This window comes from Gallinula chloropus, assembly GCF_964237585.1.
Source record: "Gallinula chloropus genome assembly, chromosome: 3".
In the NCBI taxonomy this organism is placed as follows: Eukaryota; Metazoa; Chordata; class Aves; order Gruiformes; family Rallidae; genus Gallinula; species Gallinula chloropus.
The window spans coordinates 58889991-58916491 of record NC_140087.1 but is presented as its reverse complement, the minus strand read 5'-3'; the positions used below and the strand labels follow the sequence as shown (position 1 = coordinate 58916491).

At 40.2% G+C, this 26501-nt stretch overlaps 1 protein-coding gene across 1 annotated transcript in view; it reads left to right on the top strand.

Moving 5' to 3' along the window:
- Positions 1 to 26501, top strand: part of MTA3 (metastasis associated 1 family member 3) — a gene marked incomplete at both ends in the record, with an annotated part of 133409 nt that overhangs the window by 83117 nt on the left and 23791 nt on the right. Inside the window, 3 exons of the mRNA XM_084262065.1 lie at positions 5536 to 5622; positions 11177 to 11323; positions 23860 to 23891. Of these exons, the coding sequence (XP_084118191.1) occupies positions 5536 to 5622; positions 11177 to 11323; positions 23860 to 23891 (266 nt within the window). The remainder of the gene's footprint in view (positions 1 to 5535; positions 5623 to 11176; positions 11324 to 23859; positions 23892 to 26501) is intronic.

Genomic DNA, 26501 nt, shown 5'->3' with positions numbered 1-26501 from the left:
CTTGAACTTATCTGCAGGTACTTGTATTTTGGAGGGGCATGGAAGCCTCAGAGTGGTAATCTCAGGCCCAGGCATCTCTTAGGTGAAAAGGGATTTCAGGCAGAGAATTTTTTAAATTACTGTAATTACATCCACATCGTCTCCCTTAGCCCATTACACCCACTGGCAGAAAACAAGGTGCTGTTCTGTGTTCTTCATTTCTTCACTTAATGCAGAGGGTTAGGTTTCTCATTAGCACGACCCCTGCCCAGATGCCAGCATGAGTGGAGATGATGCATGTCATCCAGGTTCAATGTAAGGATTGATCACCAGAAGTTTGAGAAGTCATGGCACCTCCTGCTAGGAGCACAGCCCCTTGTGGAAATGGCAGACTTGATTCTGCCTGAAGATACAATAAGGCTTGCTGATGTTGTTGACAGTTAACTTGCCTGATGGATTTTGAGGAATAATTAGAATTGGTGAACTGTTTCAGTAAGAGAAAATTCCCTTTTTTTTAGTTTGTGTACATTGCAACTTTTTTTTCTTATTTATTTAGAAAGTTAAGCAAAACTATTCTGTCTGTGGAAAGTCTCAGAATTAGAGGAAACCAAAGTGAGCATTCTTCTCCAGACAGTTGCTGACAAGATTGGATATGTCTCCAACTTAGGAAAACATTGATACCTGCGTGGCAGTGAGCTGTGCATCTGTGAACGTTGTTACTTCAGTAGCACAGGAAGAGTTTTGAGGGATTTCTCCACCCACTCCCCCTGCTTGGATATAGTTTGATCAATATAACTATGTATTAATTATAGTAATTTAAATTTGGGTAACTGCACTCCATCTATGTAGACGTGATTGTCAAAATGTTTTCAGTGGATGGTAATAATATTATCTGCGTAATACATGTATAATTATCTGGAAATGGGTAGACTGTTCCTGATGGAATCTTAACATGCCGTTAAATCTGCAGATTTAATAACAAGTTTTGGTACTCTGTACTTGCTTGTTGCGATCTGGTTTAGTAAAACAAAGAGACTGAGTAGACTGCAAAGGTGGTGTTACTGATGTGTCTTTGTGAGCGTACCGGCTATGTTTTACTGAAGGGAGAAACATTTACAGGTATCGAGCTGCAGATAACTCTTGTATCCTTAATTTTGATAGCTATGGAAGGTCTTCTGGCTGCATCGAGGATGGCAGTATTTTTCTCTGCTATTACCACTGAATATAATTTGTGCCAGATCCTAATAACCAGTATAATAACCACATGAACATGCTAATTTTTTTCCAAAGTTTCCAAGAAGAGAATTCGGGGAATACACGGAGCACAGTACATTCCTAGAGAATCTGATTTTTGATAGAGGTATGATGGAATGCTAGAGAAGTAGCTCCCCAATGACAGTCTCTGTGCTTGAGATGCGTAGAATTCTAGTTTAAAAAAAGGAAATAAAAATCCCTTTCCAATCTAAAAAGAACAAATCTGATTCACTGTCATCTCCACAGCATTCCTGATTTTGTTGACTCCTGCAATATCGACAGCAGTCATCGCCTTTCTAGGTTAAGAACTTGGTCTGTTTAAAACCTCATAAAGGATCGATGTCATGCTGTGGTTTGTAATGTTGTTCCCTGTAGCTTTTCTAATTGTACTGTATACCTTTTAGGGTTATGCTGCTCCAAATTACCTGCAGGTTTCCCATCGTCTTAGAGGGTCACATGACATTTTCTGTTTTGCTTTTTCATCCTATTATCATTATTTCTAATATTCTGATTTATTTTTAGGTGACTGCTCTTGAGTATTGTTTAGATATTTTTAGAAGACAGTTAACATGGACTCCTCGAATTCTTTTCTGGGTGATGGTGGTGGTTTAGCACCCATCAGTATATCTGCATGTAACATTAATTTTACCCCTTAAGAATTAATTTACATGCATTGCTTGCTCCTGCTGATATACTTTGCAATCAGTTTTAGCTTACATTATGCTGAGTGATTTCTTATCAGGAAACGTTAACTCCCTAGTCGCCTCTTTTTCTGATCTTTTATACATTGAACATCACGGACCCTTTGGGGATTGCATAGGCAATTGATTTTTAATCAGGTGGTAATCTCTAAAGAAACCCTTCTCTCTTACCCCGTGGCGCAGCAATCTTTGGTGACAAGCTAATTCAGATGCCACGTTGGATGCCAGATCGGCTGCGTGTGCTCATGTCATGATTCCTTCAGACCTGCGACGTGTAATTGCTTATTTACAGGATGTGTAGGTAGGAAGTGAACTCTGGGGGTCTCTAATCTCATCCCCCTGCAGAAAGTTCGTGTGCTCATGGGCCTTTGGTCCAGATGAGATTTCGGTGTCTCCAAGGATGGAGACTCTGTGGCTTCTCAGGGCAGATGTTCCAATGTTTGACTGACCTCACAGTAATAATCTTTTCCCTCACATCTAACAAGAATTTCCCATCTCCCAGCTTGAGTCCATTGCCACAGACAGTTGTCTATGTTGTCCTATCCCTATGCAGCTCCGAAAAGGGTCTGTCTTGGTCTTTTCTATGCCCTGCTGCTAGGTAGCTATAGGCAGCGGTGGGGTCTCCCTACGGCCACCTCATCTTGAGGCAGAGCAGCCCAGCTCCCTCAGACTCTCCCTGCATATCAGTGTTCCAGCTGCCAGCGAGCTCGGTGGCTCTGCAGTAGCTGGACTTGCTCCATTGTGTCCGTATCTCTTTTGTAGTGGGGGGTCCCAGAACTCCATGCAGGGTCTGGATGTGGTTCCACCAGGATGTAAGGGAAGGGTTACCTCCCCTGCCGTGCTGGTAAGTCCTGGTGTGTGGTGGTTCTTGCTGCAAGGACACACTGCTGAATGATGTGAACACGTTCCAACGCGTTCTTCCCTTTACAAGGTCTCTGTTGGCTCCCTTGATGTCTCCATATTTAACTGTATGCCTCTATTAATAGTTCAACCCTTTGTCAGGCTGCAGACCTACTTACTGAAGAATGTTATCACGTTTGCCATGTTACTGTTCTCTTGAACCGAGACCAGTTTAAGCATTAGTTAAACAGCAGTAGCGTACATGCTCAGCAGTTTCTGTTTGGATGAATTCCACCTGGTCCTGGTAACTTGTTTTTATTCATTAACTAGTTTGTTTTGAAATATTTCCTATGGACACTTTGGTGTGACACAGTTCCCATACCTTCCATGTAAAAGGATTTTGGAAGTGAGGTGCTTTTTCTTCTGCAGTGAACTCTGATGCAAACAATGCATTCAGTGTTTCTGCCGTGCCTTCGTCTTTCTTGTATTGTTTCCTCACACCTTTATCAGGTCCAATTGCTACGGGCACTAGCACACTAATGTAATACTCGTCTTTTATTTTTTAAAAATACTTTTTTCTCATCACTTCCACTATTTCACTGAACTTACTAAGTGATTTTTAGTATTCATGCAGAAGTGCATCTTTCATATTAGGATATCCTACCTAAATTTTATCCCATGTTTTTACACTTGAGAGTGATGCAGCATGAAACTTTTGTGTTTTCTTGTATGTAGTGCATAAAGATAATAAATTTTATTATACTTTTTATAGGATTGCCATATTGTGGTTTGAAGTCTGCTTCTGTTAAATGTAATTGACTGTTTCAACAGATAAGTGGGCTTTGGAATACCCACCCAGTGCCTTTGGTGAACATGCTTTGCCTCAAGCATGGAAACTGTGCTCTTTTTGCAGTTTGTATTCTCATTCAGCATGCTAATATCTCACCATGATTCAATGTCTTTTTTTAAGTGGAGATATGTAGATAGAAAATTTTCTCTCTAATTACTTCTTAGGCGATGCTTTGCTGTTCCCAAAGTAACTATAAAATACTTACCGTATAGTCTGTGCTTATTTTACTAAGGGAGACGGTGGAGACACATCATTCTACGCTGTCGCCTAAAATATTTCAAGTGTTTTGGAATATTAAAAATATTCCAGGCACCAGGTTCAGTGCATGATATTTTTCCCACTCAGAAGAGTATCTCTTGTTATTAAGATAAAATAATAAAGTACTCTGTGTACTCGGCATTAGGGTTCTGGAACCTTTGTGCTGCCCAGATACCAGCTGGCGTTTGAAGTGGATTCCTTAATGTATTGAAACAAGTTGTGCAGTGTCTGATGTGTTGAAAGCGTCTGTGAACATACCCAAATACTTAATCCAGCCATTGCTGGGGTTTCGTGACTTACGTGGGTTTTGCACAGAGTGAAATAGAATATATAGAGAAGAGTGTAAATGGTTCTGTTTAGTGTCTTACGCTCTTCCCATGACTGTACTCCATCTTGTGTGTGGGAATGAATCAAGCAGGAACAGTGTGGTAAAGCACGAGGTAGAGGCAAAGTGGAATTGCAATTACTGTAATCGCTTTACAGAAGCTTGGTGTTACAAATATTGCTAGAAAACTCAGGTCTGCGTGTGCGTATGCAAAACCTATACAAAGGTGTACTTGTAGCTATGTATATGTGGGAAGTAATTCCCTGTTATCCCAGTGCTGTGCAACCTACGAGCACAGTTTCTACATAACAGCATACCTGTGCTGCAGGGATGCTGGAAGCCCTGCATGGGGATTAGTTATGTGCCTTTGGAAAATAGATAAACCAAGTTACCTGACTAGTTTTTTTTGTGTTTTTTTTTTTTTTCAAAAAACAACCCATCAACGTAGTATAGTTCCAGTAGTATTCAAACTGAAGCGTAGTGTCTTGTGAGTTTTTGCCTTCGGGTTGATTGACTTGGCTGTCTAACCACGAACATTTCATTAGGTGCTTTTCTGTGTTTGGGGCGTGTAGGCAGATCCTCTGCTTCTGTATTCCCAGTGCCTCTACAGGTGTGAGGGCACAGTTGTAGCATCAAATTAAAGGTAGATACTGAAGTGCTTACCTTCTCTTTACTTTGCAGGAAGTTATGATCCGTGAGATCTTGTTAAGTCTGTCACACTTGGTCACAACCGACCGCTTTGTTCAAAGTTTATACTAAAGGGGTTTTTTGGTTAGGTGGTTTGGTTTTTTTTTAGTCTTCATCTTGCCATGATAGCCCCCCGTGCTGTTTTATGTACTGAAAATTACATGAATTGCTTGCTCATGCGAGTAAGATAGGACAGAAACCAGAAGTACCAACTTCAAATCCTTCTTACATCTGTATTGCCCCATTTGGAGCCAGACAAGCTTGTAGAAAACAGCAAAGAATTCAGTGTACATTAATAGCCAGAGCCGCTTTTATTTTAGTACTCATGTTTTCATCTGTGCTTCATTTGCCTAGCTGACTGTCTCCAAAAAGACATTGTAAGCAGAAAAATGCAATAAAATTGCTGTTAGAACTTATGTGAACTTAAAAATAAAAAATTCATAATGTCACTTGCATGAATGAGGACATGGCCTGCCTTTATCCATCATTATTAGCGCTGGTGGGAAAAAAAAAGATGTCAATGTTCTAAAAGGAAAAAGAAGTTTGTGGTGAAAATGCAAGTCAGGAACTGGTTGGTGTTTCCTAATTATATTTGTAATGCTAAGATGTTTAAACTGAGTTTTATTCTTTAAAATTCTCAGATGCAGATCGACATTGTGAACTTGCTGGAAATCCTCTGAAGATAAAAAGCACCAGAAAACCACTGTCATGTATCATTGGGTATTTAGGTGCGTATCTGCCTCCAGAGAGCAACGAACCAAGTGAACATTCAGTGTGTACTGATACTTAAAAATTCTATGTGCATAAAATTATTTTTGCTTTTAGTAGCAAGACAAGTATAAAGGTACTAAATTAATTAAAATTCTGCTCTGCTATCAGTTGCAAAACTGCACGATTGAACCTGTGGGATGTAGGCAGGAAGCCTGTTGATGCTGGTTTAAAATGGCAGAGTGGCACCTGATGAAATGTGGAATGTGAAAAATCATCTAAATGAAAAGAGAAGCGATCCAAGGGGAGATACTCAATATGCTCAGTGCCGTGCTACTGTGCCCCTTGGATCCACCTGGAATACTCCTGTGTACTTAAAAGGAGACCTGAGCCACACTGAGACACTGATCTTCTAATTTGATGACATAATTTTAAAAGATGCAATGAAATCTACTGGGATCACAGGCAAGAGGGCAATGAACAGTTGTGACAGTAATGGGGAGAGGAGAAATTCTAGTAGTTTTGGGTCGTTAAAAAATAGAAAATTGTCCCCTTTGTAAGGAACCACCACTGACTGTTAAATATTTATAATCATAGAAGAGTTGAGATGTCACAGAGGCTTTTTATTAAACCTTGAAAGAGTGTAGAAATCGGTCTGTTGGTGAGAGAAGCAGTGAATAACTCTGCAGTGCATTAATCCCATCCCCCAGAAGTGAAGCTGAAGGTAGAGCTCAGTCCAGATGTTTTGCTCAAAATTTTGATCAATGTGAGGGTTGTTTTGTTGTTTTGGGGGTTTTTATGTACTAGAACAAAGTAAACAGTAAGTCTCCTGACTTACTGAAATAGAAGTCAGCTATTAATGTAGTTACAACTGTTCTTCCAGAACATCAATTTTAACAAAATCCAAACAACAGAAAACTGGATAATGAAGAATTAATGCCCACTCTCACTGTATTTTGATTCCTCCTGCCCTGGAGCTTTAAGAAAAAAAAGCCAGTGATAATTTCCTACAGGCACCCCAGCAGTGTGCATTATATACACTGCTGTTAGAGGGGCTGAGGAAAGGACTGCTTTGTTTGGCTTGGTGGAGCTGCAGTTTTAAGGGGTGGGGGGCAGTCAGTCAGGAGATGGTGTATCCGATTGCCCCGTTGGATGAAAGGGAGAAATGGTGGTGTGTGTGATCTTAGAAGGTACTTCATGGTTTTCATGACACATTTTTTCACCAATGAGGGGTTGTCTTGTTAGGTCTGGGAGTATAGGTCTCAAGGTTTAATGGGAATAAGTGTATGAACAGTCTCAGGTAGCATTTTGTGTACTTGGGTGAAGGTTTTGTGGAAGATTAACAGTGCTAAAATATACCAGGTATCTGTAGAATCTGCTCGGCGTTTGACTGCATGGGAAGTGAAGATACCTCGTTGCCATTGAAGGCAAATCACATGTGTTACAGGGATATGAAGTGTACCCAGTGTAGATAAGCATGTCTGTCTGAATTAACTGTATGAAGATGGCTGGGAAATGGCTTTTTGTTTGTCATTCAGCTTGGTGGGTTTGGGATTTTCTTTTAGTCTTTGTGGTTTGATCTTTTTGTTGTTGTCATTTGGTATTTTTTTTGCATGTTCCAGTGAGCGAGTAACACACTATTTTTCTCATGAAAGCTAGTGTTAAATATCATCTTACAGCTTTTACAGGAGGCTTTTGTTTCCTTTTAAAAATCCCTTCCATGCCATTCCCACAGACACTTATTGGCATACAGTTAACTTTGTGTCTCAGGGCACTGCTGATTTCAGCCCTTATGGTAAAGCAGAGAGAATTTCTGTGCCCTGCGCATCCTGGGTCAACGCTTCCCTTTATCCCTGTTCTGCTTCTTGGCTGCTGGCTCCACAGGTGAGGTAGGTTAAGCATTCAAAGTAGGCCCTGTCCTCTACAGAGTTGGGGCTAATCCCCTTTAATCTCCTCAGTCATCACTGTGCTTACTAAACAAACCCTGTAAGGTGACCCCTTGGCTAATTAAATGTCCTGTAATACCTCCTAGCTAGGAGGAAACCAGGGAAACGTTTCTAGCTGGGATGCATGTTGAGCTGCAGCTGCTTAAGCACCTCTGGAATCCAGGATGCTTATTAGAGAGACTCAGTCGGAGGCTTCAACTTTTCTTTATTTGCTTTGGGTTTATTCTAGGCCTTTTTACCCTAGTGGAAATGGGAGAAGTTTTTAGAGTTGTTGCTGCCATTTGCTTGTTTGAGGCTGCAACCTGGCTTTACAACAAGAGTACCTAATACGTCGTTCAACTACTGTTACTTACTCCTGTTTTATTCCAGAAATGATCATACAGTCTGGATCTGGCCAGCTAGGTTATTTTTCTGTGTAGGTAAAAGGGTTAATATGGCTTATTTGGATGTTATAGTTTGTTCTCTGAGCCAGCAGAAAGTGCAGGTGGATAGTGAAGCACTACAGAATCACAAGGTTGGAAAAGACCTTTAAGATCATCAAGTCCAACTGTTCCCATCCGATGCTAGACCATATCCATAAGTACCTCATCTGCCCTTTTTTTAAACACATCCAGGGATGGTGACTCAACCTATTCCAGGCCCTGATGACTCAGTAAAAAACATTTTCCTAACATCTAATCTGAACCTGCCCTGGCACAACTTTGTGCTATTTCCCCTTGTCCTATCTCCTTTCACTATGCAATTGAACAAGGAGAAAGACCACCAGGAATTAAAAGATCCCTAATTATTCTTATTCCATAATACAATAATATGATGGGATAATATAATTCAGGCAAAACTGCTGAAATGCCTCAGCATTTGTGACGGAGGAACTACTTAGAAAGTGCTGACTGCTGAGCTAAAACATGCAAATGCTTGGAGCAAGTCATTATGTAGAGGATGAGTGTAAGGTAGTAAAATCCCCACAGGAAGGACTCAATCCATTGGGAAGTGGGCCTGGCTGTGTTTAGTTAAGTTTAAAATCTTTGTCTTGCTACCTTCCTCTACTGCAGAGAGAGGTCAGCCTTTGTGGTAAACAAATGGAGGATTAGAAAAGTCAAAGGAAGAAAATGTTTTCTTTCCCAACTATTTACTCACACAGAAAATATAAAATTATATCTGCTATACACCGAATCAGTTTATCAGTTCTTGTATGTTGATGCTGCTGCTGGGATTATTGTGGTTGCTGACAGAGCTCATTGGCAAATGAGATTTTAGTAGTGCTAGCCCTGAAAATTAACTATTTCCTGAAGAAAATTGGAAAAGATTGCCAAATGAGCATTTTAGAAACCAAATTCCGATCATCCACAGCAAATGGTGGAAATCTTTCAATTTCAAAGTTCTGGTTTAGCAATCCGTAGGTTCATAACACTAAGCATCCTTCTCTTCCCGTTTTGGTGAAGAAACAAAATAGATGCCTGTTCTCTACAGCATGAAAAACGGGACATGCCATGAAATCTGGGTCATTGGTGTTCCTAAACTCTCAAAAAGTTGTTGAATCCTGCAGTGAGTGGTGATAAAAAGCTCTCGTTTGAGTAAGTGCTGAAATCGGTGACACCAAACTAGTCTTTACATGCACACACAAATCTGTGGGACTGCCCTGAAGTGGTTACCCATATCCACTAGCTCTATGCTTATACATCACCCCTTCTACTTGTTCTTATCTGTCCCTCTTAGAATCACAGAATGTGTGATGTTGGGAAGACCCTTTAAAGGCCATCTAGTCCAATCCCCCCTGCAGTGAGCAGGGACACCTTTAACTGGATCAGGTTGCTCAGAATCCCATCAAGCCTGACCTTGAATATCTCCAGGGATGGGGCCTCCACCACCTCCCTGGGCAACCTGTTCCAGTGTCTCTCCACCCTCATAGTGAAGAACTTCTTCCTAATGTTTGATCTAAACGTACCCTGCTCTAGTTTAAAACCATTTCCACGCTCTTAATGCATCATGGGTGAAGGTGCTCTCACCAAACCAGTGGTTAGCAGTTAAGCAAAGTCTTTTCAAGTATGAGAATTTTTGTCATTGTCTCCTCCTGGCGTGCCATTCCCAATACAGATTGGCCAAGTCAGTGGGGCCATCTTACTCCTTTCCACCTTTTTGGCTGTTCCACGTTTACATACCTGCCTTTTGAAGGCTTCTCATGGTGCACCGCCAGCCTCTCCTGCGGCCACAGCTGGTTGCTAGCTGGGGTTTGCTGGGTTACCCACGGGCTGCAAGCAAAGGCTTGCCATGGGGCCGGGCAGGTGAGAGCTCTGAGACCACACTGCCTTTCATTTCTGAAAGAGGAAAAATCTGCTATCGCAGTGGACTTTGACTTTGTGCCGTCGTTTCTGTTTGTTCCCTGTGATAGCCATGAATGGCAGAGGCTGGAAGGCCTCCTCCGTGGATACCTGACCTCACTTGAGTTTTTGCATATTCCCAGTTTCTACACCTTATTTCATAAAAAAGCAGAAAGAAGCACTATTCAGGAGGTGCCAGCCTGGGCTGCAAATGAGAAGGTACTTAATTTTTGTCTTCCGCTCTTACTCCACTTGGGCAGCTGAGACTCTCCCAAACTGTCTCCTGGCCGCTCTGCCCTCACCTTCACAGGTCTCTCCTGCTCCGTGGGGAAACCAGGTGGCCGGCTGTAATTGGGCCTCAAGTGCCTCGAAACCTGCAGGATGCTGGCAGCTGGTGCCCTGTGGCTGTGTCAGAGGGATGGGGACCTGCCCTCAGGCAGTCTGGCTTCCCTCGCAAATTTGGGTCTGTCTGAGGACATATGTGGCGGTGGCATTTTGAACCCAAGTGTGCAGTGGGAATAAATCAACTGGTTCAGCAAGTTTGGGTGGGGGAGAAGTGGACTCTACTGAGTCTTCCTTTTGCCACTTCAATCTGACAGATATGTGAGAAATTTCCATAGAGCTGTTTCAGCTTCTGACAGACACAGCAGCTGCTGCTCTGAATGTGTGTTTCACTCTCTCTTACCCACCTTTCTTCTTCCTTCTCCAAAGTAATCCTGCTCTGTGAACCGTATTAGACACTCTGGTACCCTCAAAGCTCCCCAGTAATGACTGGGGGAGCGTGGCATTGCCTGGGGATTGCAGCACCAACGCAATGATTTTTGTGTTCCTCCTAAAGCCTTGTGGTAGATTTAGCCTCAGAGCCCTGCTGTGGCTGGCTTCCTGGCTCTCGCACGTGGTGGCTTGTGTTTGGGAAGATCCCTTGAAACTTGTGACAGAAAAGATGATTTCATGATAGTAAAATGTTTTTATTTGCTTGCTAAGCATTCTTTAGGCCTGTAGCTCCAATGTGAACCTGAGAAGGGTAGGAAAATGTAAACGCAGATCTGTTTCAGATGGGTCTGTATTCTCTCTGCAACCCCTGAAATCCTTATGCATCTACACAGTAGTATTGAACTTGGGAAGTCTAATGTGAAATGGATTGTTCTTGGAGGAGCTGTAGGAATGAAGATGTGTGTTTGAATTGTTATTCCAGGTACTGTAAGCACACTCGTGGGAGAAACTTTTTTTTCCCTCTGGAACTTTCATGCATTGAATAGATGTCATTTTTTAGCTCAATAGCTTCTCTCTCTGTCTTTTGTCTCATGCAGAGATTCATCCTGCAGTGAAACCCAACGTAATCAGGTCAACACCAAGCCTTCAGAGTTCAAGTGCGAAACGACTGCTTGCGCCCTCCAATCATTCTTCATTAAGTATTTTGGGAAAAAGAAACTACAGCCATCATAATGGTCTTGATGGTATGTGAAGGATTATAAAAGAATCTTTAAGTCTCTAAATTGCAAAGCTTTCTGCAGACCTGAGATGACCTTAGATAAGGGGGTACAGACCAACAGCAATGTGTTTATAGCATTCTTAAATCAGTGAGTGGTGGTGCTTGTTAATTGAACATGGATGTGTTAATGCCATCTCTTACAAAAGCTCATTTTACCATTTTTCTTGGTATAAAAAGACAAGACGTGAATAAAACAAATTTGGTGAAGGCAGAGATGCAACGCGCTTTGTTCTGGCTTTGCACCTTTATTTGAAGAAATATGTTGCAGAAATGCATGAGACCTTTAGAACAGCTCTTGATGAAAGTACTTGATACGAACTGAACCTGGTAGTTTGCAACTAATCTCTTTGCTACTATGTGAATTCTAAACACAGCTCAGTCTGGATTCACGGTGCAGTGATTGGTGATAAAGGGGGGAATAGCTTCTAGCATCTTGCATCCCCAGACCAGTGTTACAGTGTCAGTTAAAACAAGAAGTAGTCTTGGCAATAAGCGCTGGTAGAAGGTAGCAGCTCCTTAGAAAGTGACTGTCCCTGCATTTATTATTTACTTGCAGAGGAGGAAGCAAAAGGGGTGTCGCAGAGGTACAGGAGAGGCTTTTCCTGTATATTGTGCAGCACCAGAGGTGACGTTTAACCCTGCTGTGTCTAGCTGTTTCATTACACTACGGTGCAAATGGAGAGCAGATAGGAAGTTGTGCAAATAAAATGGTGGAAGTTTGTGGGCAAGGTTAATATTTTATAAATCCTTATTTTATGTTCTGAAAAGTGACTCTGTATTACTGATGTTTTGGGTTTTGGATTTTCTTAATCATTACCAAAAAGAAAGATTCCAACTGGAAGTGTGAGCAGTTTTACCTCCTGTCCAAATAAAAGGAGAATCCAGGAGGATATGATTTCTTTGCACTGAAAATGAGTCTATGCGTTCCTGAACTCTCATTCTGTGAGATGTAGCTTCTGCAAGCCACGAGCTTATTTGTTCTGTAACTGAATAAGGCTGTTGAGATTAGAAACCTGAAAGAAGTTAGGCTCCGAAATGGACTGTTCAGGGCACGCTCCGCACAGAAGAGGTGACTGTCTGTTTTCATACATCACAGAACGGGCTGTGGTAGAAATGAGAGGGACTTGCCTTTTAGACAAGCTGATAGAAATGGTATATCAAATACAGGAAGAAAAACTTGATCTATTATCTGTCATCTTCCCATAATGATTGTGTTTTTCTGTCATTGCCAACGCTGTTTGTATCTTGCAATGAAAACAGCTCCCATACATTCAATAATACCTGGATAAAAATCACTATACTTTGACAAAGAGTGGATCTTAGTATAGAGAGGATCGCTTGGACCCCTCTGCTCAGTGTGTAAACACTTTACACAGTAGGCAAATAACATCCACGGCAACGCAAGCTATTCAGTGGACTGAGATGACGACCGTGTGACTTGTACTTGGAAGAAAAGATGATGCTGTGAATTGCCAGAGCTGTAAATGCTCAATTCCCACTGCGATCTTTGAGTGGGAAGCTCTGCAGGGATGGTCTGGTAGTTGTTGCGTGGGAATGTGGACCAAGGCTGCTTTCCCAGCACCCCCGGTGCTGGCCGTTAGCCTGGACTCTCCGTATGAGCTTTGAGTGATGAATGACTGTCACCTGGAAATAAAAATGATGTACATTTCTGCTGTGGAGAATGCTGTATCAATAAGTTCAAGGTAAATATTGTTGAGATGGTGTCCCTGTAAGGAGGCATGCTTAGAAGTCTTTAAAATTTCTCTTCTATTTGGTACAGATGCTCCCTTCAAGGTAACGTTTATAAACCCAGTCATTAGCCACACTCATTGGTTTGTATCAAACAGGCTGTTAACTGCGTTAAGGCAATTTGCACAAAATAACATCCAGTTTGACAAATTACTTAAGAACTGTAAGTCATTGCTTTAGGACATCATTCTTTCTGCTTATCTCTTTTCTGTGAAAACGTAACTGAATGGAAAGCAGATGTCTATCCTAAATAACTGAAATCTGTGTTTTGTTAGTGTAAAAATGGCTATTTTAGGGTTTTTTTAAACGGCTATTTCAGTTATTATCCTAGCCCCCTCTTTAATTAAAAGCCTGAAAAGTGTAAATAAAATGCAAACTAAAACAAGACCCTCTAAGATGATCAAACCAGTAGTAATGGTTCTCAACAGCACATGTTCTCTCTTCCTTTTCACTTAGAAATAGTTACCTTTAATATTTGCCATACAACCCCTTCTCTGATTACTGATAGATATCAGAGATGTTTTGGGGGCTGTAACGTACCCAGATTCTCTTCAGTACACAGCAGAAACTCAGTGACCAGACCAGCCTGGGAAACAGTGGTTTCCATGTAATTGCACTGACAGTGTGTACTATCTGTGCCACGGAAGGTTTTGCCCACCTCCAGAGTTTCCTTGTTACTACAAACACACTAAAAAGCTTTCTTGGTTCCAAAATACTACTGATTGTTGCTGGGTTTATTGCATCGTATCCATTCACGGTATCCAGAAAGCCAGCTATGGCGGTGATGACATGTTCTCTTTCAGTGCACACTTTGATTAAATGAGCAAATGAAAACGAGCATAATGGGCTTATATTAAGTCTTATCTTGTGCTATTTTCATAATCTTAATGTTATTGACATAGAAATGTTTGCATGTTCACGTTTGTTTTTTTCCAACAGTATTAGAAATTTGTTGTAGGAAGTCATATAAACATGTTTACTTAAGATACACAATAATTTACAGCATTCAAGTAAATGTCACCTAGGCTTGTGTAAATACATATTTAGATTGGCATGTTTCAAGTCAGTCTTACTGCCTAGGTGAGTTGAGTGCCATATTTTGACAGAATTTGTTATTAACAAAATAATTATTGACTCAGAAATAAAGCAGCGTAACATGCAAATGGCACTTTTTATGCCTGCGGGGGAGAGCTGGGCGAGATGATGAGAAACATCATTAGTATTTGGTTTAATGCATTTAAGAGTAGTAAATAAGAACGTGATTAGTGTTTCTTTGGGTTAAGTCTTCTGTTGGCTTGAGTCTTGATTTTGGCTAATGCAGCACAACCCTCTGCTTCGTTTTTCCACCTCCAGCAAGACTCTGGCTTAACTGATAATTAAGTCTGTAATTTCTAACTACTGTTGCTCAGTCTTTACCAAGAATGATGAGGGAGCACCCTTATCTCTTTGTAAATGGTGGGGGTTGTGCTCTGATACCTTGCTGGTAAGTGATGTGAGTGTCAGTCCATGGTGGCTGAGAGACATGGGAGTTGTATGCACGAAACTGTGCATAAAGCACAAATGAAACTGCAGTGCTTAAGCATTCTGTATTGTAATTAGGGAGAAGATCTTGTTGTCACAAAATCACAGAATTGTAGGGGTTGGAAGGGACCTTCAAGATATCATCAGGTCCAACCCCCTGCCAAAGCAGGTACCCTAGGACATATCACACAGGTAGGTGTCCAGACAGGTCTTGAGTATCTCCAGAGAAGGAGACTCCACCACCTCCCTGGGCAGCCTGTCCCAGGGCTCTGTCACCCTCACTGTGAAAAAGTTCTTCCGCATGTTGGTGCGGAACTTCCTGTGCTCCACCTTGCAGCCATTGCCCCTTGTCCTGTCTCCACAGACCACTGAAAAGGGGCTGGCTGATTCCCCCTGCATCCCATACTTAAGAGATTTATAAACATTAATAAAGTGCCCCCTTAGTCTTTTTTCCAGGCTGAACAGTCCCAGCTCGCTCAGCCTTTCCTCATAGGGGAGATGTTCCAGGCCCTTAATCATCTTTGTAGCCCTTCTCTGGACTCTCTCTAGGAGATCCCTGTCTTTTTTATACCAGGGAGCCCAGAACCGGACACAATACTCCAGGTGGGGCCTGACCAGGGCAGAGTATAGAGGGAGGATCACCTCCTGTGACCTACTGGCAATGCTCCTTTCAATGCACCCCAGGATCCCATTGGCTCTCTTAGCCACCACCAGGGCACACTGCTGGCTCATGGCCAACCTGTCATCTACCAGGACCCCCAGGTCCTTCTCCACAGAGCTCCTCTCCAACAGATCATCCTGTTACTTTTACATGCATCATGCCTGTACTGATACAAGCGGTTATTCCTTCCCAGGTGCAAGACTCTATGCTGGCTTTTATTAAACCTCATTTGGTTTCTTCCTGCCCAGCTCTCCAGCCTGTCCAGGTCTCGCTGGATGGCAGCGCAGTGTTCCTGCGTGCTGTTGCTTCTGTCCTGTCTTGAAAGAGAAAGCCTTTTTGCGGATGGTCTTAGGAAAAGTGTTTTTTCTTTAGTTTTCAAACAACTGGAAGTCTCACATTCTGCAGGATGGAAAGGAAAGAAGCTTTTCTTCTTTTGGGAAAAAAAAAAGTTATGGTACTTCAGGGAGTTTTTGTGTAATATGCATGTTGCTGCTTTTAACTATTCTGAGATGCCGAATTTCTATTGCTGCTGAAAAGAGAGTCAGCAAAAAGATATTTAAATGGTTCTCAGCAGTGAAGACAGTCTCTTTCAAATGGGAAGACAATCACGATGTTGCAGAACATTACGTGCATCCAGTTTATGACTGGAGTTGATGATGGGAAGGTTTAGGTGTGACTGTAAAGAGCTTTGTAGATATTTTGAATCTGATCTTTAAATTACAGTGTCTGAAATTATTCCGAGCAATTACTTTCACCCACAAGCTGCTTAACTGTGAGCAAAAGTACATCCAGGTAGTCAAGTCTCACGTCAGGCTATTGTTTTGTCAGGGTGAGTAATGATAATTTTCCATATAATATTTGGAAAGATCAGGTAAAGGTATTTTACAGAAGTATAATCTCTGTCAACTGGCAGGCATTCACTTACTTTTACATGCATCATAACCAGAAGATCCACGGAACACCCAAGATACTAACATCACTGATGAGGTACAAGAATCAATCTGTGCCTGTCGATACCTTTTTCATGATTTGTGGGCAGAAATACGCAAAAACAGTTTTTCATATCTGAAGAGGCTTTAATAAAACAACCCTGATCCTCCTTGTCTTTTTCTCCTGCTGAGACCTTTAATGTGGTATTTCAGGCTGAGGCAGCCTGATGCCTTCAAGAGGATACTTTCAGTGGTAAAATTTTTGCTCCTGAATGTACTGAAGCATGTGGCTGTATCTATGAATGAGACAGCAATTTAGCAATTTCTTGGTCCATTTTCTTGGGGACCTGTGTGTCTCTTGCACAGCAAGATGAGAAAGTGACATGAGCAAAGGGAGAAAGACCTCAAAAAACCCCACAAACCCACCCCAGCAAAACCCCCTTTTTCTTAGGTGCTGTTTTGGTCAATCCTTCTCTCTCTGCTTATGACTTAAGAGAGCTGGCTACCGAGGAGCTAAGCAAGGAAGAAAGGCTTATATTTCACTTCTGTTTTTCCTTGGGGAATTTGAGACTCTCCTTTGACAAACATGAAAATACACGCAGCCTAACTGACAGGCAATGAGAGGGGAGCCTTTCTTGCCCCAAATTTTATTGAAACAGAACAATTCTAATACATGCTTCATCATAATTATCTTCACATGACCCTATGTGGAAGTACATTAGAGGGGAAGGGATCTCGCTGCAGGATGGAAGGGATTTTTTTTTCTAAGGTGTGTGGTGTTGCTGTCACAATGCTGTTTTTCAGTAGAGATGGAGATGTTCTCCTGTGGTGCCAGGCCAGCAGCACGAAACACGTACCAAAAAACATACAGCACTCCATGACTTCAAAAAATAAAAATCTTCATTTTTCCTCTTACATATTAATAAACTATAAACCTACCTAAATTGCTATAAACCTCATTTTACAGACCAATAATTTCCAACTGAAAGAGAAGAAATGTGATAAGCTACTATCTCAATCCACTTTTGCCGTTTTGTTCATGCTGCAACACAAGGTATGATCAGTATTGAACTGCATAACCTCATTCTTCCCAAAAGGGAGAGACAAAAGCTATATGTCATTCCACAGTTTTTCCTCTGAAATTTACTTTGGGCACATGTGCTCTAGCTTTGGTCCTTGGTATAGTCAGCGAATGTTTTGAAATACTTGGCTGCAGATCTTGTACTGAAATGTGTGCACTGCTAGCAATAGAAATGTGAGCGTGGAAGAATGATGTTTTGTTGCTGTCATTTACTGGAGAAGCAGAGGACTGTGAAAAGCGTGTTTATGACTCTGGTTATTTCCCAAAATATATTACTTGAAGCGTTTATGTCGTGATGTGAAATGCTTTATGGTAAGAGCCTTGTTGTGCCTTTCTAGGCAGTCATTAAAGCTCTCTCTGACCCTCAGTAGATTAACCTAACAACCTTTTTGCCTTTGATTTTTGCAACTTGCACATTTCTGTAGCTGATTTCTGACCATTTTCACTGTCCAACTGGAATCAATAATTTTAAATATTTGGTAGAAAACTAAAATGCTCTGTGGTCAGTATATTCACTTGTTTTTGCAGAGGTACAAATGATGATGCTGGAGATGAAGAACTAGTGACAATTTCCAGAGCCCAAATTATGTAGCTTATGGAAAAATGACGCTGGCCTTAATTACGGAAAGGTGTTACTCTGATAATGTCAGTCATTTCTAAGCTACTATATGACATGTTGGTACATCTCAAAATGTTTTTTTCCTATTTAAATTTTTATATTATAAAGCAATATTTTTCCTTTAGTTTGTTTACAATAAGTTGATGATTCCCCTCTCCTCTTTGGTCTTCGTTGTGCCAGCCCCAGTGATGCCGATGACACTGTGACTTAACAGAAAAAATGATCAACAGGGAAGAAGATCTTTTTTGCCAAAACCCAGAAATTTCTTAATGTTGAGAAAAAGGTTTATTGTCTTGCAACAGTAAATGTGTGGTCATCGCTCGCCTACGTTGGAGTCTCATTACCGTTATCTCCCACGTATCCAAGGTTCTCTAATTACAAATTCCATTCTGTGTCTGATGACTGCTCAAACTGCAGAGTATGTTTTCGGAGGGTAAAGGTAAGCAGTGTGACTACTCTGTGATGAATTTGGGCACAGGAGGACTTGGGAGGAGCAAAACCATTTCTAAAAACCCATTTTTCCTTGAATTTTCTCTGGAAAGAATGGTTCCTAAGCATCAGCATAGCATAGCTGCTAAGGGGTAGACAAGGTGCTTAGGGATATGGTTCAGTAGAGGACAGGAACGGTTGGACTCGACGATCTCAAAGGTCTTTTCCAACCTAGTGATTCTGTGATAGCACTGTGTTGTGGGTTTTAAAATGTAGACGGTAATTGCTTTTGTTTCACCAGAGGGAAAACAGAGTTTCCATTCAACTGTAGTTCTCAGTGAAATGTTGAGTTTTTTCCAATTGAGTAGGGGATTTTTTCTATTTATTTTATTTTATTTTATTTTATTTTATTTTATTTTATTTTATTTTATTTTATTTTATTTTATTTTATTTTATTCATAGCTTTCAAAAAGATGTCAAATGTTTCTTTGGAATTGTAAGGTGCCTTTGCCTACATCTGATTCACAAAAAGCACAAAATTCAGATCACATTTGTGCTCTGATGCACCACTCTGAGTGTGCCATGCATCACTTGCGTTTCGTTGTAGTAAGGAAATGAACGGTTATGAGAAGATGGTAGCATGGTGTCTCTGTATTCACCACTATAACACGTGCTTCTGGTAACTCTAGCAACAGCAGAGGTTGGAAAGAGCAAGCTATGAGGGACTGCAGATGGAGGAAGGCCGCTTCCTGGTGAACTGCCCCATTTGCTTAGGCATTGGAACGGGATGTCCAGGAGGGAGGTGGTGGAGTCACCATCCCTGGGGGTGTTTAAGGAAAAGTTGGATGAGGTACTTAGGGATGTGGTTTAGTAAGTAATACAGGTGGTAGGGGGATGGCTGGACTAGATGATCTTGGTGGTCTTTTCCAACCTTAATGATTCTGTGATTCTGTAATTTCTGCTGCTGAATCAGTGTTTCTTTTTTTATCTACAGGTAGTGTGCAGGCATGAAATTGCCATAACACTGGCTTTTTTAGGCAGACTAAATCAACTTTAAAACCAGCAAACAAAAAGAATGCCACTATAATTAAGTTAGTATTTAAAACACAGTGCATATAATCAGAACCTGATTCCTGGAATCACTACTTTTCCCTAGTATTTTAGAGAATTAAAGTCGCAGAAAGAGAATCCTGTCTGTTGGATAACAGGATTAGCAGCCTATTACCTCATGAGTTGCGTGTGCTGGATTTGAGATCTGGAGTTCATACTTTAAGTGCTTCTGTGTATGATTAATGACAAGGAGGTTGGTTATTTTTTCAAACCTGTGATTGTGGAGCAATAGACCTTAACAATTTTGGTACATAATGCAATAGGGAAGGTGCCTTTATGCAGCGTGACTGGAAGGATCCAGTATCTTGGGAAAACACTTTCTGAAATTTTTGTACGTTTTTGTGCTTTTTGCTTTCCTCATCTGTATATTATTTCTCCAGTGTTTCAAATTTCTGTCTTGTGAGACTCAAATTAAGTCAAACATGTTCTTAGTTTGATTATAATGTATTTTATATTTTTTTTAATAACGCATTTGGAGTAACACTTAATATCACTTGTTCCACTGCTATAAACTGGTAGGAATTAAATAATTACATTTGGTTATGTAAAATATTCATAACCCAGGTGGAGAAGAAATAATGGTAGTCTTCCCTTCTCAGCTTATTTCATAAGGTAATCTGTCGTGGGTGAAAAGGCTCTTTGTAGTCTTATGCACCTTGATAACCTGTGAGTGTTACTAGGATTAAACACCTCTGCTATTGCCTGTCTGCCTTTATTTTCCACACATCTGAATTACAACTTGAAGCATATTTATTCTGGAAGGCTTAGAAAAAGGGGCACCTTTCACCCATTAGTATTGCTGATGACCTCTTTAGTATGAAAAGAAAGATGACTATCAGCTTCCTATCAGCAGAACGAAAGAATAGCATGTATAAACAAAGCACATGTACAGCTGGGAAGGTACTGGAGTGTTATTAAGGATGTGGTTTCTGTCCTGGCTCAAAGAGCCATTAAGGGAAAAAAAGAAAAAAATATTGCTGGGGAATTATATGTACACTTGAAATAATCCTGTATCTGGCTCCATCCCTTAGCACTGGACTTTTTCCTGATTTAGCCTTAAATGATTTTACAGTGGGAAATTTTATAGTCTCCTAGAGCCTGTAAACAGGGAGTTCCACTTGACTGGTCAGTATGGTTGGTAAAGCAACTTTTAATGTGAGGAAATTTCTGTTTACAATTTAATACTTTCTATTTGAGTTCAGATAAATACATTTCAGAAAGAGCATCTTAGGCAATTTCTACCATTGGTGCATCAATTTCTCCACCACAATAAGCTTCCACACATCTTGTCAATACTGAAGTTGCATTTACTGTATGTGATATACTCACATAACATCACCAAAACCCCTTGTTAGTGATGATGCCTGACTATTTCAGGCAAAATGATTTTACAGCAAAATCATTTGCTGTAAGAACTCATTTATAAACCAAGTGTCCACTGGTGCCAGCTTCACTGAAAGTGGAGCCTGATTATTTAAATTCCCCAAGGCACTGTAAAACTGGGTAGATAAAACCGAAAATCTAAAGTTCTGTCTTCCGTTCTGTTGAACACTGAGACTTTTGGGGTTCTTAAAGAAGCTCTCTTGCCCTCAAGCTTCACCAGATCTTGCAGGGGCGTGGAGACCTTTTGGAAAACATGCATTTTGAATGCTGCGTGACTGCCTTTTTCATTGGAAGCAAGGGCTTTCTTCCTTAGTTGCCTTACTTAAAGGGAAAGTTTTCCACAGAGTTGGCTGACATGTTCATGCATTAACGTCGGCCAGAATCCTGCCACGTAAATATTTTCTGGACAAAATCAGTGTCTCCTCAGTTCTAAAATCTGAATATTCGGGTACCAGAGTACGTAAGAGTTTAAATTGTATAACAAGGGCACCTTAATTAGCGGTCTTTGCTAGATCCTAGAATCTTCTCAATATGCACTTATGAAATAGTTCTTTCCATGGGTTTTTATTTACGAGCATGCTCAGGTCTTTCTAAAAAGCGTTTGGCAAATTAGATGATATTTCAGTATCCACAGTAATTAAAGCCAAGAAAAAGCTACGCAAAAACCAGACAGTGTTTATATTGTACATCACAGAGATATTAATCTAGAAATATAACAGGTCTTTCTTCGCTCTTTGCCTGGTTTTATTAATAGGTTATCGGTGTGGTAATATCCTGAAGTTAACGGCTGTTGGCATAGCAGGAAGAGTGCCTGTAAAGCATTCTTCAAAATTACACTGCTTATCAGCCTCCAGGTACATTGGACTGTTCCTTGGTTCCCTTTAAGGAGATACTCCCTCTTTCACTCACTTGTCTGTGGGACTGAGGGAGTGACTGAGTATTTTGGGACAATCACGGCTAAGCGTAGTTTTTATAGATCTGGCATATAAAGCTGTGCCAAAAGCATAGCACCTCTGAGTAAGAGGGAAGATTTCATTACTGTAATATCTGAGTATAAAAAGTATGAACTTTTGTTTGTTCACTTCACGCTTTTTGTGTGTGACTGATAATTCTGCTTAAATTTGAAGATCCCTCAGTTGGGCTTCTGGAAATAGGGATGGTTTGGGGTTTTGTTGGTTTTGGTTTTTTTTTTTCTGGGGAGGTGGACTTAGAACGACTCCTTGTCTCAAGACTTATTCAGGTGGTTATACCTCCACGGATGTGGTTTCTGCGTTGTCTCTGGAACATCAAAGTCCTGAAATTTTTATTTCACTGGGATGTCAAAAAATATACAAATGTGAAATAACCCCACTTTACTGTGAAGATAAAAAAATTAACAAATTATAGAGTTTTTCACTCTATTTTATAACAGGGACAAATATATTCACGTATCAGGAAACAGTAGACTGTCAGAGTGTTTAATTTTTACACTACCAGTTTAAAAGTTGCCTAGAGGACTTGTGACCTAAATGTTTTTTTATATATGATGATTTGGAGCAGGGAGGAGAGGAAAAGGGAGAGGAGCTCACAACTAAAATATCCATGGTTTTCACGTTACAGAACCTTTAGCAATGGGAATGTATTGATTCCTGTACTGATGTTTTGAGGGTTTTTTTTCAAATGCTGTTTAGTTAAGGATGAAGCTGTGTGTAAATGCAAACTACATACAGGAATTACTGCAGAATAACAGATTGAAGTTTCTAAATAGTTTGTGATGTTTAAAATGTCTTTGTTTCTGTCAGTGATTGAACGGTACCCTCAGACTGGTAAAGGTGACTCCTCAAAATGAAAGAGAAACACCAGTTTGAGAGTGTAATAACCATGGGTTTTTTTCAGAAAGAGGTTGTGCTGCTGTTCTTTCTCACGTCCTTTTAATATCCTCAATACTATTTTTAAAAATAACTAAACCTGTGGAGAATTCTTTAAGTGATGCCAGATGGGACCCCCATAAGAATCGCAAATTGGAACCTGGGCAAGAAAAATAAGACTACTGTAATTATTGTACATTTATCTAACTTACAGAATTGATATTGCTGATTCAACTTGTGCAGCGTTGTGTACCCAGAACCACCTGTAGTGTTGTTAAACTTCCTTTCCTTAAGAACTCTGCATGCTGTAACTGGTGCCTTACCCAAATTTTTGATCGAGAGATTGCCAGTAGCATTATTTTGCATCTTACAGGTCAGCAGCAAGTTTTCTTGCAGTGCTTGTAACCCATTAGGAGGATGTTCAGTTACTGAAGTTGTACTGCTCTGAAAAAGAGTACAGCTGTAATATGGCAACTGTAGTGTTTTAAAACCAAAGGGGGTGAGATTTCTCTCTGAACCCGGGACAGGAAACAAAAGAGCAAGCGTAACTTAACTTACACGTTGGGGTGAAATCCGTGCTGGCTATTGGCCTAGTCGTGATTCCTCAGCAGTTTTGTGTAACCATGAGTTCAGCTGAGTGACTCCCGATTTATTACATAGGAGAAAATAATTCAGATTTCTGGATGTTATGGTTCTCAATATACTTTATCAGTTGCAAACTGGGAATCCATCTCAGAATTCCCAGAAAGTGGTTGTAAAGCTTTTTCAAACGGGGATAGCAATGGAATTATGCTCTTTGTGTATTTTTTTTTCTGCAGAGCTAATCCTCCATGTTAAATGATGCCATATGTTAAAAGCAAAAAGAAAAAAACCCTCTTCTTGAAACATGAATTATGAATTAGTTCCATTTTTGTATTTTCTTGCAGAAGAGGATAACTAAGCAAAGAGAATGAGCGCAGTTAACAGCATAGTATACTGTGCCGTATATTTTCAGGACCAGTGATGATTCTCATGCTTGTTTCATGAGAAATCTTTCTGATCTGTGCATTTTCTGATATGTTCATTGTTGTAGCTGAACAGTAGCATCTTAGCCTTCAGGGTGAGCATCAGAAAATAGGGCTTTTATGGATAAGGGCAGCATTCTAATATGCCGTGGTTCTTTTGTTTTCCAGAATCATCCAGCCATACAACACGAACAATAATGGTAAGTATGGAGGAGATTACAGGTATCAATCTGTCTGTAGATATGTTGGGTTTTTTTTTTTCCTTTGAGAACAAAGTGGTTATAGTAGCATCCTATGTTTAAGATGTCTTTTTATGAAGTCCAGTATCATTGCAGGTATGTGATAATGCCACTGCATTTCATGAAAAATCTTGAAAAAAAGTGAGGTTAAATAGCTTAAGAAATAGCAATGCTCTAGGTTTGAACAGACATCCAGGGACGGTGCTCTGTCTTATATGTGTAAGTGATCTTTGATTATGTCAAAATGATGTTGATAAAATCTCTTGTATTGTCAGTGTATCACTTGTGTCAGAGCAAATTTAAAGTTCAAAGCATATGCTGAGTAAATTTCTTGCATCGCCTTCCCGTGAGGCTGGCTTCTGACTTCACCTTGAGTTGGATAGGTCAGGTTCCAGTAACAGAGGAATGTCTAAAAGGACAGGTAGATCTTAAAAAATGAGATTTAAAAGTTTTTTTCTGCATAAAAATGTCATGGATTTATTGCCTGTCTTGGATTTTTGTAGGGTGAGACATTTTAGCAGTCTCTTTCAAACTCTTAATAAAAGTCAGGTAAGGACTGAACAGGAATTCATGTTGGGAAAACCTTTCTGTGACTGAGCACGATTCATACCTCTCCTGTAGATATTTTGGAGGAAGGCTAGCCACTTTTGGAAAAAGACCAACATTTGAGGCAAGTTTTGAAATTTTAGAATAGAACCCAACAAAACACAAAGGGAACTTGTTTGTTTTCATTCCTACAGTCTTCAGAGCATCCCTTCAAGTTTATTACCTACAGCGTTTGTGGGACGTGTAAATTCCCACACAGATACTTGGTTCAAACTGGGAACAGGGTGTCAATAGAGTTAATTGCCTTTATAGTCAATAGTCATTAATAATCCAGTGCAAATGGACAGTAGATAGGTAATGACTGCAAAATTTCAAAATAATAGATGTCTGGAAAAAGGTTTCTGTTTTCTACTGGATGTGATGTAATCCTTGTTTGCCATGAATTTGGATTAAATAGATGCATTTCAAAGTAAGATGCTTAGTTTTTTAAGCATAGTGCTCTTCTGTGAGCTTTGGAAGGGATTGAAAAAAATGTCAGTATTTTTCCAGTTCTGCATTGGTGTTGGCTAAAGAGCTATAGGTTAATGCTGAAGCTGGTGAAAACTTTACTCTTCGTTTCCCTTTTAATTTTTTTTCCTATTGCTTTTAGACTGAAGATTTGTGACAACACATTTTGTCACTCTTTCTTTTCCATGAATGTATCAAAAGAGCTCTAAAAACTGACCCAAAGAAATGGGGGGGGAGTGGGATGTTGTTACCTGTGTAAATGTGTCCTCACCCCAAAATGTGGCCAAATGTCAGAGAGGTAAGAGAAAGGTTTCTAAATTATTTGAGTTGTTGAGGTTCCTGTGTTGTGAACCTCTCCAGACCTCTCTGCTGTCGACTCAGACTGTTCAGACTAATATTCTGCAGTCAGTGTGTAGTAATGGCCCGTTGCACTTACGTAAATAAAATATAATTAAAAATTAATTTTCTGTTTAGTGTGAAAAATATTATAATGATATGTCCAGTCTTTTCTGCAATTAAAGCATAACCAAATGTGAAATGGAAAAGTTCTTACTCTCCAATGAGAAAAGAATGAGGAAGAGTAAGTCGGTAAAGCCAGAAAATGCACTATTCCTTGCATCAGACACAGTATGAGAGAACCTATTCAGTACAGACGTAGCAGAGCAGTGCTGCTGAGATACATTCTTGAATGACTGTGGTAATAAGTAATTACTCTGAGATGAAGTTCCCTTCTTTTAAACTGATAGTGGTTAATTCTGTAGCAGATAAAAAGTTAAAGCACGGTCTTTAGTCAATCAGAATGTGAGAGGTGCAGCAGCGGGTCTCTATGCTGTCTCCGATGAAGTATTCGTTTCACCGAGGCAAAGTATCTTAACTCTTTTTAAGTTGATATTATAGGTAGTGAAATAATATAAGGAAGGCATCAATCTCATCATGTCTCTGAAGATTCAGATCTATGTTAAAATAAAAGCCAATGAGGAGCAGCGTGTACTTTGCTAAGGAAAAAGTGGTGAGCTTTTTCTGAGACCACTACAGCAGTTCTTCTGTATTTAAATGCAATGATGTCCCCCTAATTTTTGCTTCAGATTCTTGTTCGTAAAAATAATTTAAAAGAAAGAGATATTTTTGAAGGGTTTGAGGAGGAGGTCTTCTGTATTTTCACTGTAAAACCAATCTCCTGTTACTCTGGATAGGCACCTATGTTAGTCTCTGGTTACCAATTTTCTGATTTCTAGAAATAAATATTTATTTAAAAATGCTGCTTCTAAGGACATGGTTTCTCCAGCTTTTGTGTAGCTTCCATGCAATACAGAGATTATAAATACTGTAGTATTTAGCTCAGATGCTTTGGAAAGTCAGCTGTCATCTTTTTTTTTTTCCCATTTATTTTTTCTTTTTTCATTCTCCTTGAACAGAAAAGTAATTCACTTGGATTTTCAGCTTTACATCTATCCTAGGTGCTTTGTGAAAGGTTTGATAGCAAATCAGGAGGTTCAAAAGTAATACTTGGGTTGACTT